Source organism: Struthio camelus, chromosome 1 (assembly GCF_040807025.1).
Source record: "Struthio camelus isolate bStrCam1 chromosome 1, bStrCam1.hap1, whole genome shotgun sequence".
Taxonomy (NCBI): Eukaryota; Metazoa; Chordata; class Aves; order Struthioniformes; family Struthionidae; genus Struthio; species Struthio camelus.
In genome coordinates this window covers 61,473,545-61,492,799 of record NC_090942.1, presented here as the reverse complement: position 1 = coordinate 61,492,799, position 19,255 = coordinate 61,473,545, and the positions used below count along the sequence as shown (strand labels likewise).

General features: G+C 41.2%; 1 protein-coding gene across 1 annotated transcript in view; it reads left to right on the top strand.

Moving 5' to 3' along the window:
- The first annotated feature begins 3,549 nt into the window (after positions 1-3,549).
- The window catches only part of CRY1 (cryptochrome circadian regulator 1), a 40,233-nt gene continuing 24,527 nt past the window's right edge, over positions 3,550-19,255 (top strand). Inside the window, exons 1-2 of the mRNA XM_068943972.1 lie at positions 3,550-3,737; positions 3,865-4,076. Coding sequence (XP_068800073.1) covers positions 3,919-4,076 — 158 coding nt within the window. The 5' untranslated portion in view covers positions 3,550-3,737; positions 3,865-3,918. The remainder of the gene's footprint in view (positions 3,738-3,864; positions 4,077-19,255) is intronic.

Below are 19,255 nucleotides of genomic sequence, written 5' to 3'. Positions count from 1 at the left end.
GATTTAAACAGCTCTCAAGCGAGTACTATTTAGTGTACTAAATAAAGCAAAATCCCTCATTTTTAAGTAGTAGTATGGTATCAAAGAAACAAACATTTGAAAATTAAGTTACTTGAGTGCCTGTGTTCCGATGGGAAGCAGATGATCCTGTTGATTCTGTAAAGGAGATGGCCTGTTTCTCGCGTTTATCCAAGTGGAACAGTGCTAGTGAGACTTACACCCTGTACAGTGCAATAGCTACCAAATAACACTATTCAGGAGATCAAAAGCAGTAGTGCTCCTGATACCAAATATGTTCTCTGCAAAGACTATTCTACTGTTTTGGAAAGCAGCACACTGAAAAAATCTTTTCAGGATCAAATTTTGCTGAGAGGCAACAACGATGTAATCATAGGAAGCTTCTCTTATATCAGTATATTTTCTTCCATATGATCACTGTACTTATCCCTAATAAAAAAATAAAAGTCATGTATATAGTCAATGGATTAACAGTTTTGCCAATGTTGTTGCAGAAGCTAAATGAGCTGTGACGGTGAGAATCTGCTTCCCGTATCTTACTCTGTTCAGCTGGTCACTTCTTTAGTTCACTTCTAAACTTAGAGTAAAAAATAGGCAAAGATGCAAATAATTTCTAGACTAGACAATTTTTCTAGGCAGTTAGCATTTTTAAAACCATCTAACTCAGGTCTGCATAATGCTGTACTTCAAAGAGTGAAAATTAGGACTGTTCGCTTTGAAAACGCTTCTTTTGTCAGCTACATTTTCAATAGTCTGTATTAGAGCAAAGTGTGAAAGAATTGCTATAGTATGCTCTACGGACCTTGCTCACGCTTGGTTTCCTACATGACTGCTGTTTCAATAACACTTAATTGTGAGTATGAGTGACATAACTGCATGCAATGGAGTTAAGACACATGGATATAAAAAACTCATCTGATTTTTTAATACACAATATATTCTGTTTACTCCTTGATGTTTTATTTTGTCCTTTCATGCCTTCATGTTGTCTTTTTTTTCCCCTTCTGATTCCTTCTCCTCTCCACTCTCTGGATTTCTGTTATCACAGCGTGAGCCAAGTTAGCTGAATTAGCAATACTGTTCTTTCAAAAGTTATCCACAAGAGAACACAGTAGTGGGCTTAACTTGTACAAGTTCCTTGATTAACTATCATTCTATTTTCTTTCTTCACCAACTTGAAGAGAGTGCCTCTTCCCTTGAGATCTGACATTTTAATTAATATATTCTTCATCTTCCTTCCACTTTTTAAATCAAAAACAATCAGTCGAGAATGGAAGGTATGGATAGAGCTGAACGGTGTTTTGACATGCTGCTATGCTAATTACAGTTGTTATTTAATCTGTAGTGATAAACAGCTTACAGAGTGATGGTTTTCATGGTTGTAATTTGGTTATGAAACCATAAATTCCTGCAAGGGAGGGTTGCTTCCACCTCAGTTTAATAGTTTTACACGTTAACATTTTGAAGAAGGCAGATCAGTTGACACTGAACTTTCTTTAGGGCCATGGTTTGTTGCTCAGTGTCACAGCCTTGTAAGGAGCTAGCAGGGAACATAAGATACAAGGCTTCTGACTGATGATCTTAGAGAGGCTTGAAAAAGCAGCTTAGAAGTTTTAAATAAAAACTATATCGTAAGGTGACTTTCCTTGAAAATAAGCTTTCTTCTTCAGTGTGCTCAAATATTATACAATTAAAAGGAATTTAATGGGAAGTGGGTATTAACTACTGAGATGTTTTTTTCATTCTTTTCTACTTTATTTATTTGAAAATCAGTCACCAAAGATTTGACATTTCTTAACAACTGAACAAGCAAGGAACCCATAGGTTCCTCTTGGACCAGAATGATGAGCCGTGCAATCTAATGTTACATATATGACAAAATAATAGTGGAAAACCTCATAATAATTTATACTACTGTTAAGTTACTGTTAAATGCTTAAGGAAAGGTGGTCCACCATACTTTTTAGAGAGAAGGTTTCTACAATATCAAATAGCAAAGGGCTCTTATCATGGTTAGGGCCTTTTCTGTTAGCAGCTTTGCTAACAGTATGGACATTTTATGAAGTCATTCAAGGTGAGGAAAGAAGAGCATCAAGGGAAGCACGATGCGTTATGTGTTACTTTTTATTGACTGTGGGTTTGACTTTTTCATACCTAAGCAGAAAAAATATTTCAGTAGAAACTCCAATTCTGAGATTTAAAATACTTTCCTACTCTGGAATTCCGGAAGTCAAGGGAGGTAAGTACTGCAAGTGCATGTCCATTTTACTGTAGAGTCATTATTTGTAGTGAGATCTGTCTTGCTGTTGCTGTTTATGGAAAGCACTAGAAGCCGTAGGCTAAGTTATAATTCATACACGAAGGTTTGCTTTCGGACGTGCATACAGAGCTGCTCTGTAGGGCCTTGAAATTGCTATACTGAGTCCCATCAGTAGGACACCTCATGCCAGGCGGCTGAGACCTGAGTAAAAGTAAGAAAAGCTGCACCACGCAGGCATCTTTTAGCTCTGTACTTAAAAGGGAACGACATGTTAGATATACACCATTTGCTAATAATGACGCTGCTGACAGTGCTAGAGACCATTTTAACTCCTTTTACTTCTCACTACTCTCCTGAAGACGTATTTCCTTTCCACAGCTCTGGCACAGGCGAGCTGCACAGCCGCGTTTGCTCTGCCTTTGTTCCGTGTCCCCCCCCTCCCCCGCCCCCCGTTTTTGCACACCACCTCCGTACCGCTGCGGCCAAGGGGTAAAATTACTTCGTCCGCTTCGTAAGCGACGAAACGTATCTTAAAATGAGGGGGAACTCCCTCCTCCGCCTCCCCCCTCCTCCTCCTCCTCCTCAGGCAGGGACGCCTGGCCGAAGCACCGGGGGGGGGGAGGGGGGAAGGGCGACGTGCGAGGGCGGCCGGGCCGGGCCGAGGTGCGGCCCCGGAGCTCCTCGGCGGCGCTGGGCTCCCTACGTGGATACTTACATAACCGTCCCGGCCCGTCCCGGCACACAGGAGACGGCAGCAGCAACTCCGCCTCCCCCCGGTCACCCCCGCCGCGGCCGTTACGAGTTTGGGGCGGGACCGCGCATGCGCTCTGCGCGCCGAGCGTTATACATAACTGGTCACGGGCACCGCCCCCCCTCCGCGCGTGCGCACACATGTCCCCCCCAACCCCTGGCGCCGCCAGGATAGCGGCGCCTCCAAGGGCCTCCTCCGAGCCCCGTGCTCATCCGGGGCCCGGCGCCCCGCGCGGGGTGGGGGGAGGGGGCGCGGCCTCTACCCGCGGCGCCCCTCCCCGCCGCGGCCCGGTCCCTCGCACCGCCCCAGGCGGGTGGGATTCCCGCCGGGGCCGCTGGCTCCCCCGGTTGCCCGCCGCCGCCGCTGGCGGGAGCGGGGCCGAGCGCGCCGCGGCGGAGCCTCTGCCCGCCGCCTCTTCCCTCCGCGGCTAGTAAACACACTTCAGAAACGTGAGGGCTGGCGGTCACGTGGGGGCGGGGCAGGCCAATCAGGGGCGGGGGGCGGGGCGCGGCGGCTGGTGGAGCCCCGCGCAGAGTCACAGGGCGAGCGGCGAGGCAGCAGCAGCGCCAACGGCCGCTGCTTCCCGGGAGCGGAGCCACTGCCGGACCTCTCCGCCCCGCTGCTTCTCTTCCCCTCCCCGCGGCGCGGGGAGATGCGTCTCCGCCGGGCGGTCGGCGCCGTCTCCGCCGGGTCCTAGAGCCGCCTGAGGTGAGGCCGCGTCCCGGCTCCGCCAGCGCTCCGCTCCCCGCGGCGGCGGCCCCGGGGACCCCGCGCCGCTCCCGCTCCTCTCCCGGCGGGGCGGCGGCCGCTGCTCGCCCCGGCGCTGAGCCATGAGCGGCCCCGCGGGCGACGGCTCCCGCTGAGCGCCCGCCGGGCCCGCGGCGGCGGCATGGGGGTGAACGCCGTGCACTGGTTCCGCAAGGGGCTGCGGCTCCACGACAACCCGGCGCTGCGCGAGTGCATCCAGGGCGCCGACACGGTCCGCTGCGTCTACATCCTCGACCCCTGGTTCGCCGGCTCCTCCAACGTGGGCATCAACAGGTGGCGGTGAGTGCGGGGGACGGGGGGGGGGCGGCGGGCCCAGGCCCCCGGTTATGTATGCGGTCACGCTGCCCGCTGCCATCCCCGCCCTCCCGCGCCGCCCGGCTGCCTCCCAATTGGGCCGCTGCCCCGCCGCGGCTCCGCGCGCGTCCCCGCGGGCGGCGGCCGTTACATATCCAGCCCGCGTGCCAGCCCGGCCGGCGGCTGCCGCGGGGGGAGGGGAGGGGGGGGACTCGCCACCAGCGCGTCAGCCCCGCGCGGGCGGGCGGCGGGGGGGGGGGAAGGGGGAAGGGAGGGGGCGGCGGCGGCGGCGGCGACTCCGCGCTTCCCGCCGCAGCCGCGCGGCGGCCTCCAGCCGGCCCGGCAGCCGCCTCCCGAGCAGCCCGGGCTGGCAGCCAGAGCCCCCACTTGCAGTGCTGCGCTCCTGCACGTACCCCTGTGGGAGAGAGAGAGGGGAAGCTTTTGGATGAGTTCAGAAGTAAACTCTCAGGTTATCTTCCCCGTAGGGATAGGGTGTTCGGTGCTCCTTTCGGGAGCATGCAGTTCTTGCACCTTTGGGCCAGGTGTGCTCCTCCTTTAAATATAAAGCTGAACTTTTTGCTGTGGAGCGGTGGCTGGCATCCAGTATGGAAACGTATGCCATCTTAAGACAGAAGTTAATGGGACTTCTGTGCATGCATATCTTGTGAGATTGCATTAAACAGCAGTAATAACTTTATTTTCTTTTTAAAAAATAACTGATAATGTGGTAGAGTTCTTCTGTCATCCATCTAAGAATGGCAGGAATTTCAGATACTCGTGAACTTAGTCTGCACAGACCACAATGCTGAGAGGAGTTGACTAATTATGGAATGAGCACAGTATAACTGGACTGCACCCAATGTCATGATGGGATGGCTGTCAAAGTAGAGCTACTTGTTTTTTTAGTTCAGTTTTCTTAAGGATTATTTCTTTCAGCTGTAATACCTTCTCTCCCAGATCATTAAATACTTTACCAGGAAGTTGGTTTCTCTCTCTCTCTCTCTCTCGACATCTTGAAGTTTTCATTATGGCCATATCTCTGGTTTAAGGAAGATACAAATATTAAGAATAGGCTTTCTGTGATCTTTAACTTGATGGTTATTCCATTTTCATTGACAAGAACGAGGTGCATACCACTTAATAATTGTAAGGTAATTCCCTTATCTGAGGATCATAATGTATACTTCTTTTACAGAGACTTTTAAAGATTCTTGCTTGTTTTGAAGGAGATAATTTTTCTTGTGTAACAAATCTGAACGTTATAAACAAAGTTCAGAGGTTGTATGTAGTCTTTACAGATAAAGTGTGAAAAGCTACTTAAGTTTTAAAAGAATGCAGCCAAATTGCGTGTCCAGAATACTTCACAGGTTTCTAATGTATTTCATAACTGAAAAAACAGAGAGAGCTGAACCATTCTTGGTCATATTTTGTGAGCTAGTGAGTGATAGACAAATGTGAACTTTATGATCCTAGCAAAAGGGAATCCATCTCTCTAATGCTACTGCCTTAGTTTTCCAATGGCTGTTTAGTATGATCTTCACTTAATACAGTCCTAGAATACATTTATGCATAATAAATCAGCAGATGCTCAACAAATGCATTTACTTTAACGGTTCTCAGTGGTACAAAAGACAGTCGATCCTTGCACTGAATTTTACATTTGAAGTAAAACATCTCTTAGTTGTTGGTCAGAGAGGGTGGGTTTCTTTTCAAGGAGAGGTATTTACTTATCTTTCAGTCCATTTTTGAGGAGGGGATTCTTCTCCCTACAAAAATGAAGAAATCATAGAAGGAGGGTCAGTTGTAACACCCCTACCCTCAAAGCACTTCAAACAATATCCTGGATTTTGAATACCCCAAGGCACATGCTGTGCATGGATTTGAATAGATCTCACTCCTTCCATAGTCCGGTTTTGTGAGATTTCCAGTTTTCTCAAGTTTTTTTTTAAAAAAAAAAGTGAGTTTTATAAAATAACTAGCTGCTGGAACTTCATACTTACTAGAGTGATCTCAGTAAATTCTTATTTCAATGAACAGTTCATAGTTTGGAATTAAACCAGTTTAGGTGCCAGTAGTTACAATGTGAGTGTTTTACAGCTGGCTAAGAATAGCTCATTTGTAGTATGCATACTGAAGACCTGTGAAGTGATACTTTTTTATTTGATTTGCCAGTCTCATTCAGTGCTTGGTATTGATAATCAAGCATTTTAGCTCCTTGGTCACTGGATGACTTCCTTGCTTATATGCATGTGGAATAGAGTGTTGAATTGGTCAAAAAACATTTTATTTGAGATTAGGAGCAGAAGCCCCTCAGCATCTGGAACTTGAATCTAAATTTAGTCTTCTGCTGTGGGTTTACAGTGATCCTCCCATATGTATGGGTTGATTTACCTTAAGAGAGTTTATGTTCTGATGAGTTTAGGAACCTAACACCTCGGGTGCTCTCTCTCCTCTTGCAAAGCTTTTCTGTCAGACTTCAAAGTATGACTAGCAGAATGAACATGAAGAAAAATGGTGTGAAGAGATGAGAAACCATCAGGTTTAGTTTCTTTTTAGAAACAATATTGTGCCTTGGCTACTATTCAGTGAGTTGGTTTAGAGCAAATATGTTTCACTTTTAAATGTGTTTAAAACACATTTAATATACAGGTGCTTTCTGATGAACTTTTCTCTTCAAACATTCATGTAACACTCGTGAACTAATAGTTTTGTGTAATCACACTGTTGAGCAAGTCTAACTACTAAGTAGTCACGTGGCCTTACTGACCTCCTTTCTCCTGGCATTCAGCCTACCTGTTCTAAAATTGTGAACGCTACATAACAAACATGAGGCCTTCCATCAAGTCATTTCATTTTTCTAGCTCTGTTTCTTATCACTGGCTCCTTCTCTCAAGCTATCAACTAGATCAAGATGATGTACTTCAGTTGCTATTGAGAGACACTATTTGCTATGTAATGAGTTTTCTGGTGTCATTCACAGCAGGCTTCCCTAGCAGAAGAGTTATTTGTAAAAGTAAAAGGTGATGGAGAAATGGTGGGAGGGGGGGAATACTAAATGGAAGATTGCTGTAACACTGTTCTAAAGTTTTGTTCGTTGCCCTTAAACTTTTGGCATTAGAATTAGCATGCCTCTAACTGTGTCAGCAGAGCAGACAAAAGAATGCAACTTACATACTCTTAACAAGTAACCATTACCTACTTATGAAAAAATGTATTCCTATGTACTCACAGGCTTTTCCATATTAAGGAGAATGAGATCTTGTGTTAGTAATATCATTTATGGGAGGGTTTCATTTCGCACTTGCTTTAGTACAGAATGGCATTTGATCAAATTTTAAGTGTAAACATTCAGTTGGCTGCTGCGTAAGAGTTTACTTTAATTATTTACTTTTTTAGTTTGATTTTTGAGTGTGCGTATGTCTTTCACAGACTAGTTAAAAGGCTGGCATGCAGTACTAGATTTAAAAAAAAAAAAAAAAAAAAAAAAGGGTCTTACTTTGCCAGTCTTTGAATTTCTCTTTAATTCTTCAAAAGAAGAATTCTTATTAATAAATTAAAAGTGATAAAATTTGTGCATCTAGTAGACTTTGTGAGACTATTGACATGTTCAACACCCTGTAAAGTTAGTTGTTATTGTTATGGCAGATGGTCATATTGATTCAGGCAAAAGAAATGATATGATGTATTTCTTGACACTCATACCTTAAAGCATATTAAAAATATTAAAGACTTGAACAAAAAGATTGTTTCATTTCCAAGACAATCATTACAACATTTTTGAATTGTTTTTTTTTAATTAATACTTAACAGACACTAGAGAAAGATGTCTGAGTTTCCTTGCCATTCTGTACATCTGGTTTTGAAAATGCATTAACAGTGTCAAGTCACGTAGGTAATGATTTGTCCTATGGAGACCTATTTGTTAGTGTGGGGTTGGTGAAGAAAACTTGTCGATAGAATTAATTTATGGATGATTTGTATTAAATTATATTTACAGAAAGAATGTGTATGCACAGTCTGAGCTTGGTGACAAATGCTTGGTATTTAAAAGGGAGAACAATAAAAAGAATAATAATGACTTTAATGCAAACACAGCCCTCTTAAGTTTATTTTCATTCTGTATTACTTAGGACCAAAATTTCTGATTTATGAAATATTTAGTGTCAAGCTAATTATCTAAAGGATAAATGTAGAAAACAAATCTCGTGCTGCCTCAGATATAAAAGCAGACATAGATTGGATGTCGGAGTAAGATCAGTTTTGTATATATTCTGCAGATATTTTGGTGTTTCTTTTACAAGATAGGTAGCCTGTGCTGAACTCTATTGCTATAACAGTATGTAACAGGTCCTCAAGCTAACTTTGGTATTTCTGTGCTATACTATAGACATACCTGTAGCTTATTTTTCTTTTGTAATAAATTGCTTCAAACTCTAGTGTGGTGAGCAATTTGAAGCGTTGTTGTCCAACCAGCGCACTAAGTTGAGGGTAATTATAACACTAAATTTTGAAGTGTACAGTTCAGAGTAATAACTTGGTTGTAGTAGTGCATTCAGAATAAAATTATTGGGTGCAGGCTGTGAGACTGGAGAGATCCTCTAATGTTATACCTAAATTCCCCACTGGTGGTCTTTTACAGAAAGTATTGTGTACTTCAAAAGTACGTGCAGTTCAGTGACACCCTCTGTAGTTTATAATGTTCTAAGTAGTTCACAGGGTTACGTGATCTGGTCTTGTGAGTTACAAAGTACGTCACTGAACCATCGTTTTAATCCTGCCCTGTTGATGAAAGGGGTGGTTCCATCCGCTCGTGATAGTGCTGGTATGCAGCCCTGGCGTGAGCCAGGTTAGCTCATCAGTCTAACTGGAAGAGAGAATTTACTTACTTATTTTGGTGCAATCAGTTTTCAGTGGATCATGCCAGCGTAAAGGTGGTAGCGGTAATGAAGGGTCATGAGTGGGAAGGACAGGTGCCGTTCCTTTCAATGGTAGTATGGATTTGTTTCAGGTTAAAATGACCGTATGACTGTGGCCTGTATTGTTGTTCACATGTGTAGTAACCATTGGATGTTTTTGGAAGGTGACTGGTTTCTGCTGTGGCTTGTAGTTGTTGATACCCTTTGAAGTTAGGCCAATACTGTTTTTTGACAATATATGAACTGTGTTGGAAGAAAGGCCCAATTTACTTTTTGTCAGACTGTCAGAATGTGAAAAATAACACTCCACCAGTTGAGGAGTAACACTATGCTCATTTGCTTAGTTTTGTGAATGGTTTTGTATTGCCAGGTTCTGTAACATAGCTGCAGTTAAACTGGGTGAATAAATCTGTACTGATTGGTTTGGAGAGAGCAGGTGGAATTTCAAATCAGATCATAACAAGTGTTCACTGACTCATTTTTCCAAGTAGCAGTTATTGTAGGCCAAAAATTCCAGTCAGCGTTTGCACTGTTTGCTTGTTGACTGCAAGACTGATCTTGAAGGAATCTAATTCCTCAGGCTAAGAAATTCTGAAAGTTCTAGAGATCTGGCTTTACATCATCACTCTCCAGGTTTGAGAGTATGAAGGGAAGATCTGGGTGAAACGTTTGCCGTATATAAGAAAGTAGTGCATGGACTTTGTACCTGAGCTGCGTAGCAAGGGCCAAATGTGCTCTAGAAGCAACTGCATAGGATTGCTTCGGTCTTCCTTCTTTTGGGGCCAGCAATTTGTTTTTGCTTTATTTTACCTAAGTATCAGTAGACTGCATTCCTCATGTGAGCAGAGGAAAGTAGCCTCTGTGCAGCTTGTGGTGTTACAGCTTTTTGTCATAAAAAGGAAAGGTGAGAAAGGGAGAGGGCGAACCTGGAAGTAGCTTTCTGTAGACAATCAAGAACATGGACAATGTTTTCATCTGATCATTATGTGGCAGCGTCAATGAATTGTTTGTTCTGAATCCGTTCTTCAAAGCAAATTATTTCACGTATTGTCTTCCTCTTTTGGCCATTTTTTCATGTAAGTATATTTGCCTTCAAAAATTTTTTTTTTATCATTGGGCCATCTCAAGTTTTTGGTTTATTAGAATTTATCATTATCAAGCAAAATGATTCGCTTCCATTCTCCTGTGAGTTGTGGCAGGTTTTCAGGTTAGTTATATAACAAGTGATATGAAGAAGGTCAAGCTGCCAGTAAAGGCAGCCATTTATTCAGTGCAGAAGTTATTAGTCTGATGTATTAATTTGTGTACTGAAAGAAACTCACTTGAGTTTTGTGACCTTCCTATAGTGAACTAATAAGGCAAAAGTCAGCTCGAGTATGAATTCTTTGTGTAAATAATGTGGGAGTATGTGACTTTGTATCTTTTAGGTCTAGTATGTTGCATGTTATGTTCTAGCAGGTTTAATAACAGTAGCTTTGGTTACATCTAGGAAAGGATTGAATCTCACTACTGGGGTGAGAACTCCATGGTATTCTGATGCGGTATATGTTACTTAATTTTTCAGAACTCGAATTTTGATGAGGAGCAAGATTAGTTTATGTGCTTCTATATACTCTTGGCTTTCTGGTCCTTTACCACCTAGGACAATAGGTGAACTATAATTGCAATGTTCCTCTCTCCTAGACCCCCAGAATCTTTCAGGGGGGTGTGTGTCCCTTTCTGTAGGGATAAAGACTTATTGAAGGTGAGGGATAGAGTGAAAAGGACTGGGGAAAATAGATCAATATGAGTATTCTTTCAAGTGTGTGAATGAAGACAGTTGTGCCAAAAGTCAACATGTGTATCTATACTTTTGGAGCAGTTATGAATCTGAGAGGCACTGATTAGTAATGCTGAGATATTATTAAAAATTAACAAATCAGCTTTTTTAGTGTAGACAACAGCTGGGCTGCAGTGAAAATAGCTTCCTAAAATAACCAGATGTTTTTTCTTAATTTTAGTACTTTTTTTGTTTAACTGTTGCAGTATTTAGAAGGCCTGAACGTCTACATTAGTAAGCTTGGGTGAGAAATAGGAATTTGTTAGAACTCAGGGTTTCAGAAATAAATTCAAGCATCAAACTATTGCTCATAATCTCTTTGAAAAGTGCTAGCACAACCTGTTCATTAAAATAAAGCGGAATGTGCTCAGATTATGAGAAACAAAGGACGTTCTTCCAGTTGAGAATGGATCTGAATGGTAACTGTCCTACAAGTTTAACTTCTGTGGTATGCTGTAGACACTTGGGCTCTTGTGTTATGCGTTGCTCAGAGTAATTTTCTGGGCCTGCTTTAAAACATACTTTGTCTGAGCACTTCTTGATTTGTTGGAAAGCATTTCTGCTCCTGTTCAGTCACATGCATTCTTTTTTAGCATGTGTTTCTGTGTGTGGCTCTTGGATGGCCATGAAAAGTGAAAGCTGCAAAGCTCTTGCACTCTGGAGGTTTGGTTCCTTGTAAAACAAACTGTCCTTTCAAGAAGGAAAACCAGAAACATTTGAAACAAATCTCTGTTTAAACTTCAGTGAGAAAGCTGTCATGAAGTATGAATGTGTGATATTATTGTTGATTCTGCAGTGAAGGAGATGAAATATCTATGGTACAGGTTACTTAGGAACCACTCCTATAATGAAGATTGGGATTTTCTTACCTATTACCATTTTTAACTTGTCTGTGTTTTAAAAGCTGTGCTAGTAACTACATTTATTTGAATTTGCAGTTTTCCTAGCACATGGGGCTATGTGTTATGCCAAGGTTAGCTCCTGTAGTTTGGATTCTGTAAGCATGTGAGCTCTAGAGGACCTATGAGATGTGTCTCTCTAAAGCTTGGAATCCGTGACCTGGGAGACGCTTTACTTCTTACATTAAGGAGCCTGTGGAGTTCAGGCACTTTCAGGCTATTTCTTTTCCTTAATGCTGATGCCAGCGTTCTGCTTACTTTGTACTGAAGGTATGTTTTCGTGATGGAGTTAAACCATGCTGCCTGCCTTCTGTTGCCAATAGCAGTCTTAGAAAGCTAGCAGTGATGGGAAGAATATTAGTCTTAAAGTAAAATGAGGAAGTAAGTTGATTTGCAGTGAGCTTGCACAATTACTACAGTAAATGCAAGAGAACTCTGGAAGCCAGGTCATGCTTTACTGCAATTAAGAGAGAGGTGAATGAACGATCATAAGAACAGAAATGAGAGGGCAACCTCTATCAGAAAGATGCATAAATAAATAGGTAACTCCTTCATATAGATTGCCTATTACTTCATGTCCTGTATACTTTGCAACGCATGATCACAGTCTTCACGGTTGCGATTTTGCTATGTACTAAAGATGTACAGCACCATGGCAGGCTTACCTCAGTTCTGCAGTCTGTGCGGTTCTGAAATACCGGAGAAGTCTACAGAAAATTGCGAAACTCCATTTTGATAACTGACATTAAAGGAGTCAATGATTAACTTTCCGATACTTTGGATTAATTGAAGAAGGGAGCAAAAATTTTCTGTGCTAAGAGGCTATTTTCTCTTGTGAGCTTCCTCTAGACTGAGATACTATTTGTGTGTAAATTCTTCATCCTTAACATTGTTAAGAATAAATAAACTCCAGTTTTCTAAGAGTATATTTCTGTGTATGAACAGGTTTTCAGTGACTTTCTTAAATTAGCTATCTTAAAGTAGGAAAAAGAGAATAACATGGCATTTAGCAGAGATTTCCTACTATTCTGTTCTCGTTATTGCTCTTGCATGGGAGAGATGTGACTGACTGCAGAATTGAGATATGCATTTAAAATAAAATATTTTACAGACTACTTTTTGCCATTGAAGTTCCAGAGGGATCTTTGTGTATGGAAAGAAGGTTGTATTTTGTTTTTTTTCTTTTTGTGAGTCTTTCTACTAGTGAACTCAAGAAGTTGAAACCATCCTAGTTTTAATGAAGGATAATCAAGCAAAGGATGTTATCCGAAGTATTTGTTTTATTCATGTTGTCTAGGACTAAATCCTTTGACTTTCCAACATTATTTTTCAGTAGGTGGCATGCTTGTTAAGATCTAGCATCAAGTACTTTATCTGTGTTTCTTCTTAGACAGCTTAGTTCTTTGCTTATACTGCTATTATACAGTATATCCCAAACCCAGTGAGTGCTTTTTTTTTTTTTTTTTTTTTTAAAAGAGGACTTTGGGTGACTTTTCCATTTTTTTTTTTTTTTCTCCTGTGTGCTCTTTAACTGGTGTGAACTGGAAACATCTACTAACGTGTAGTTTCTTTGGTTCATGAGAAAAGAAAGTTTTAAATTATTACGGCATTAATGGTTCAGCTTTTGATAATGTGTATTTTCTCCTTTTATTTCAAGGCTGTCATAATCTCAGGAGACCCATATAAAAATTAGTCTGTCTTGATCATCCGGTCATGGTTGCGTCTCAGTGAGCAGAGGTTTTTTCATTTGTATATTTGATAGCAACTGGCTTACAGAAAGGAAGTTTCAAATAAACTTACTGTTGAGAAGTATTGTATTTTATTTTAGTAGTAGTGTGTTTTTGCTAAATCATGAGAAAACCAAGGGTTTGTGGAGATAACATAGAACTTTCTCTTCTTCATGTTTTAGGGTTTGGCTTCTTGCATTTTTTTTTCCAAATGTAATGCCATCAACCTTTCTTTTTTTGGTCCTAACTCGGAGGCTTTTTTTAGTTTGCCAAAGAAATGTTCTCCAGTGCTGCATTGACTAAAAACCTTACTGAAGTTCTTTGCCTCTTCTATAGGAGACAGCACAATGGACTTCACTTTTTTGGCACTGGCGGTCAGGCTTTCGAACTGAAAACTGTTATTGCTGATCAGCTGGTGCTCTTGCAGCAGCAACCTTTTTTATGACTCTTCTTCCACTTCTCTCTTTTTTTTTTTTTTTTTTTTTTTTAAATCCTCCAGACATCTACATTTGCAGGACCTCTTGCTGCTGTTGTACTGCTTGCCACCGGTGCAATGAAAGTTGTGTTTTTCCTGCTGCTCTGTTTGAAGAGAGTGCTATTTGCAGGAGTCGTGACTTCATTATATATGCTTTATTCCAGAATGAAGGTGGGGGGAATTTCAAAAATGTTTCCACTCAGAGTACTGTTTTGTCATGGGTTCCAGTGTTTTTCCTGATGAACTTACAGGGCTTAAGGTAAAGTAAATTTGGGGAGGCTTTAATGTTTTTGTTAATATGAGTTACCTCTGTCACATCTTTTATCTTAACTGAGGTTTTAGTTAGGATCATATGGTAATGCCTGGCTTGCCTCTGGTTGGAATGTGTTGTCTTCCATTTGAAAGTTTTAGTCCACTGTTCTTGCCTCTTAAAAAAGATTTTTAACTGGAATGAAAGCTTTTGAATTCAGGGCTTGTATAAATTGACTAAAAATACCTGTGGCACAAATCAGGGTGACTGAAATTTGAAGCTTTGCAGGCTTAGTTCCGTAGAGCTAACCTGAAAACTTTTCAATGAAAAGTTGTGCTGGTAAACTTTTCTTCACTGTCATAAGGTTAATGGTCATTAATAGCAACAGTAAACGGAAAACTGATTGTCAGTGTTGCTTCCTGGGTTTGTGTTGTACCTGTGTATGTTCCTGCTCCACGGTTCATGCAGGGTTAAACATGTTTTTAAAACATAATGTGTCAGCTTTAACTGACCTTCCTGAAGGTTTTTGGTTTTCTTTTACACAGATTTAATATCATTCAGACCTCTAATAAAGGATTATCTTCATCAACTTTTGCTTGGATCTGATGCTGAAGCAGTCTGTTTACACTGAAGACTGCTGCCAAATATTGACACTGGCTTGGGACATGTTTATTTGCAAGTAGTTGTTCATTTTGACAGCTTCCCATTCTATTTTCTATGAGTGCCTCATATTTTGAATATTGACTTAGTACTCTTTGAGCTTGGAACAGATATTAGACTTCATTTTAACCTTTAGTAGACAGAGCTTTTAAATGCAGCACAGATCAATGTAACCGGTCTGCTACTTGTAAATGCTGGAAGCCTTTATCTGTCTTTTTTAGAAATAAAGTTCAACTGCAATATATAAATCCTCAGAACATTTCAAAAGTGAAGTAGAATTTCAGCTCCTACTACAACAGTTATGTATAACTAGAAAAGTAGGTCATTGTGGCAGGGAGTAGTCCAAACAGCCTACTGGTTGCTAGAGCAACGACCTACTTTAAGAAACTATTTTTGTTGATTCATATTGAAACCTTCTTCTTACAAATGGTATAAGGAAATGATTAGGTTATGAGCAATGCAGTAAGGAAAACTGCAAAGTTCCTAGTTTTCTTTTTCTTTTCTCTTACCCCTTGGTCTTGAAGCATGGGGATTAAAGCACCTAAGGTTAGTTGGTTGGTTTGTTTTTCTTCAGTTTAACCCTAGTGGGGAACACCTCTTCTTCCTTCTGAAGGTCCTGCATAGCAATAATACTTATTTATCAGTGGTGATTAAGTCTCCAGTTCAGAGGCTACAAATGCTCCCCTGTCATTTTTGGCTATGGGAATAACTTAAGGAAAAAAAAATATATATATATTTCTTTACTCTGAAGAAGTGGATCTTTTCTCTGGAAAAGATTTGCATGGTTTCTGTCTGCTAGATATTCAGCTGCTCTTCTTGTTTTTTTAACGACTTTGTCTTCAAGAAAGAATAGCAACCTTCAGGAAGGTGGGGTTGGTTCCCCATCCCTAACTCTTCTTGTTCTTAGTTGGCAACCTTCCCTTCTGCCTCCCCCCAACCCTTCTGTGTTACAACTAATTCTGATGCTGGCACAAGCAAAATGGAAAAAATAATATGGTCATATGTCAGGTATTGTTTTTCAGTTGTCTGCCTCTAGCTTTTCAGCAGTCTACTAGGGAGTCAGAAATCTGACAGTGGTGTCGAGGAGGTGAATTTTGATATTTCCTTCCCTTTTAATGAAAGGAATAGGGAGACAGGTAAAATGGGGGGGAAGAAGGGAACAGTTCTAAGGAACTATTATTTCATGAAGATTGAAAACTTCATCTAAACTACTGTCACTTCTGCAGAGGTGATGGAGTATTGCTTGTTATTGATGTAGTATGGTTAAGTGGAACATTCTAATGTGTGTTTTTTTTTAATATTCATTTAATTTAGTTGCTTGAAGTGAGATACTTCAGTTTAGTCATTGAGCCCAGTTTGATTCTGACCTTCTGTAGTCCAGGGAACTGCTACTCTTCTGGCAGATGAAGATAGTGTTTTTATCTAAAGGTTATTTGAATTTTTTCAGCTGTTATTTCAGCCTTGACTTATATTTTAATATTGTACAGTGGAAATTATTTACTGAGCTCAGTGAGTGTATCTTTTTGATCGGACTTAGACTTTGAAGTGAAGGCTATTGCCAGTATGAAGTGAGCCATACTGGGCTTACATAACTTAATAAATAAAGGTGTTTCACTTATATGGGATTTTTTTGGTGTTTTTTTTTTTTTTTAAATGTTGATTTTTCTACACTGTTATTAATCAAACCTGAACAAATTTTCACAGAATCACCAAACAGTTGAGGTTGGAAGGGACCTCGAGATTATGCTGTCCAAGGGTCAGCTAGAGCATGTTGCTCAGGACCCTGTCCAGGCAGCCTTTGAGTGTCTCTAAGGTTGGGGCTCCACAACCTCTCTGGGCAACCTATTCCAGTGCTCTGTTACCCTTACAGTGAAAACTTTTCCTTATGTTCAGACAGAACTTCCTGTGTTCCAGTTTGTGCTCATTGCCTCTCATCCTGTTGCTGGACACCAAGGGAAAGTGTCTAGCCCCGTCCTCTTTTCACCCTTCCTTCAGATATTTATATGCATTGATAATACCCCCTGTGACTTCTCTTCTTCAGACTAAACAGTGCCAGCTCTCTCGGCATTTCCTCATATGAGAGAGATTTCAGTCCATTAATCATCTTAGTAGCCCCTCACTGAACTCGCTCTAGTAGCACCATATCTCTTATACTGCAAAACCCAGAACTCTGTTCATGTTTACCTTGCGTTCAGATGTAAATGACTAATTTCAATTTTGAAAGACCAGTTTGGAAAAAATCTTGGTCATCTTGATTCATAAGGGCAGTAATGGAAAGTCAGGATAATACTGCATGTCTGACCACTGTAAGGGAAGCACTGCCAAGATGAAATCCAGTCAGCTTTAATTAAAACTTTTAGGAGTAGCCTTCGGGTATTTTTCTGGTATCTGAACTTCCTACCAATTCTTCTGTGTGCTAGTAGGTTTCAGAGCTTTCTGTAATTCTTTTTTCTTGGTATAATAGATTTTTCAGATATGAGGAACCTATTTACTTATATAATTCCATGATAAGTCACTAGAAGGCAGCATAAAACTTGTTCTTCAGCATCCACTTGCACAGGACTATATCTTGCTATAACGCTTTTATGTCATCTTGGTTTTTTTCTGGAATATTAATAAACTTTGCAGAAATACTTCTGCAAAGTTTATCTGAAATGAGGCATAGCTGTTATTTTCTCATGGATGGGTTAGACTGGAGAGTAATGTGACTGAGCTATTTTGTTTGGTGGCAAGAATAAAAAGCAGGCCAAGTCTGGTTTAATTGTATCAAGCCTTATGAGCAGCTCATTTAAACAAGAGAACTTAGGCACGTGAGAATAAGCAGCTTGAAACTTATTTAAGTCTCTACTGTCAAATAACTGGGTTCTGTAATATGCATCTAGGTCCTATTTCCCTAGCAGTCCACGCTGCCAATACGCTGGTTTGCTCCCGGGCTTTCTTTTAGGGATCCAACTAGTTTCTTCTGATATGAAGCCCAGGTGCTGTTTTCAAGACAGCTTGCGTGAGGGGTTGTCAGCAATGTGGGTGAGTCTGCAGGGAGTCAGTTCTCCTGTGCTATCCTGGTAGGCGTTATGCCCTCCACTGTTCTCAGTGGTCCTCATACTTGCTTGGCATCTTACCGAAGAGTGCTGCTTTGGCAGGCTCTGTACCATAATGCAATGTAATACCATTTTACCTTATCCCGAATTCTTTGAGTGGAGAAAAACACAGCTGACTAATGGCATTGTCGGGCCTTGGTGCAGTGTTTAGGGGGCAGAGAAGGCCGAGGCCTAAGCGCTGTGCCATGTGGTTCCAGCCACTGCGCTCTGCACAGGTCTATAAATGTGAGCTGCTCCACACTAGTTAGCATAGAGTCAATAGTATATTGTCTTTTTCAAGTAAAATCTGTGAGTGGTGATGGGAAAGGCAGGATTTGGGTAGGCCTTATGAGGCTATGATGTTCAGGAGAACAGCTTATGCGTCTTATGTTTCTGGAAAGAGTTGGCATAAGGCAAGTAACAAGGACTTCCATCTGTCAGACCGGAATTAGAGGATTAGAGAAAAATAAACATTAAACATGTATATTAAAAAGAATGGAAGACTGTGGGGGAGAGCTTTAAGAAGCTGCAAGTCTGCTAGCCTGATCTCACCAGAAGGCTGACCTTTGTAACAAGCAAGTAATTTGAGAAGTTTGTTGCTAGATGTACAGGAATGAGGGAACTATAAGTACTTTTTGAATGTGGAATTTAGATCTAAATCTTTACTGAGACTAAATACTTCATTTGCTATAAAGTAGCTTTTTATATAAAGTATGGTTCACAAAGTAGGAGCTAAATGCACATGGCTATTTGAAAGACTATGAATGCTCCTGGAACAGGACAGAAGAAACTATTGTATGCTTCCTTTCCTGGGGAATGATAATTTGGAAGAAGTAGTTCAGCCAGAAAGAATTTAATGAGGAGTGATATGTAAGGAAATGATAGTTTTGTTCAATGTAAGCTAGATAGATTCAAATTTAGTTTCTTCTTAATACAGCAGTAACTCTTGCTATAGTTGGTATTCTGCCTCTCTATGTCTGTGAGAATATCTTTACCACTTAGCTTCAAAGATGCTCCCTAAAGGACTAGGCTTGAAAAAGATGTATGGAGATTAAATATTGCTTTATCTTAATTTTTGTTATATGCCCCTTCTTTCATCCTTTTTCAGAGTTCAAATTTCAATTTGTTACTTAAGAACCAGTTTTGTAGTAATCATGAATGCTGCAGCTGTACTCGGGCTTGGGTGCATCTTGTCTGCTTTCTCCATTGCAGTTTTGCTTTGACTTACAGATAATGGTAACCATTGTAACTGGTAAAGGGGAAAAAACAAGCAACACACACGTTACTTGATTTGTTTTTGCATGCAGATCAGCTTTTACTCCGTTATGAAAGATGTTGAAG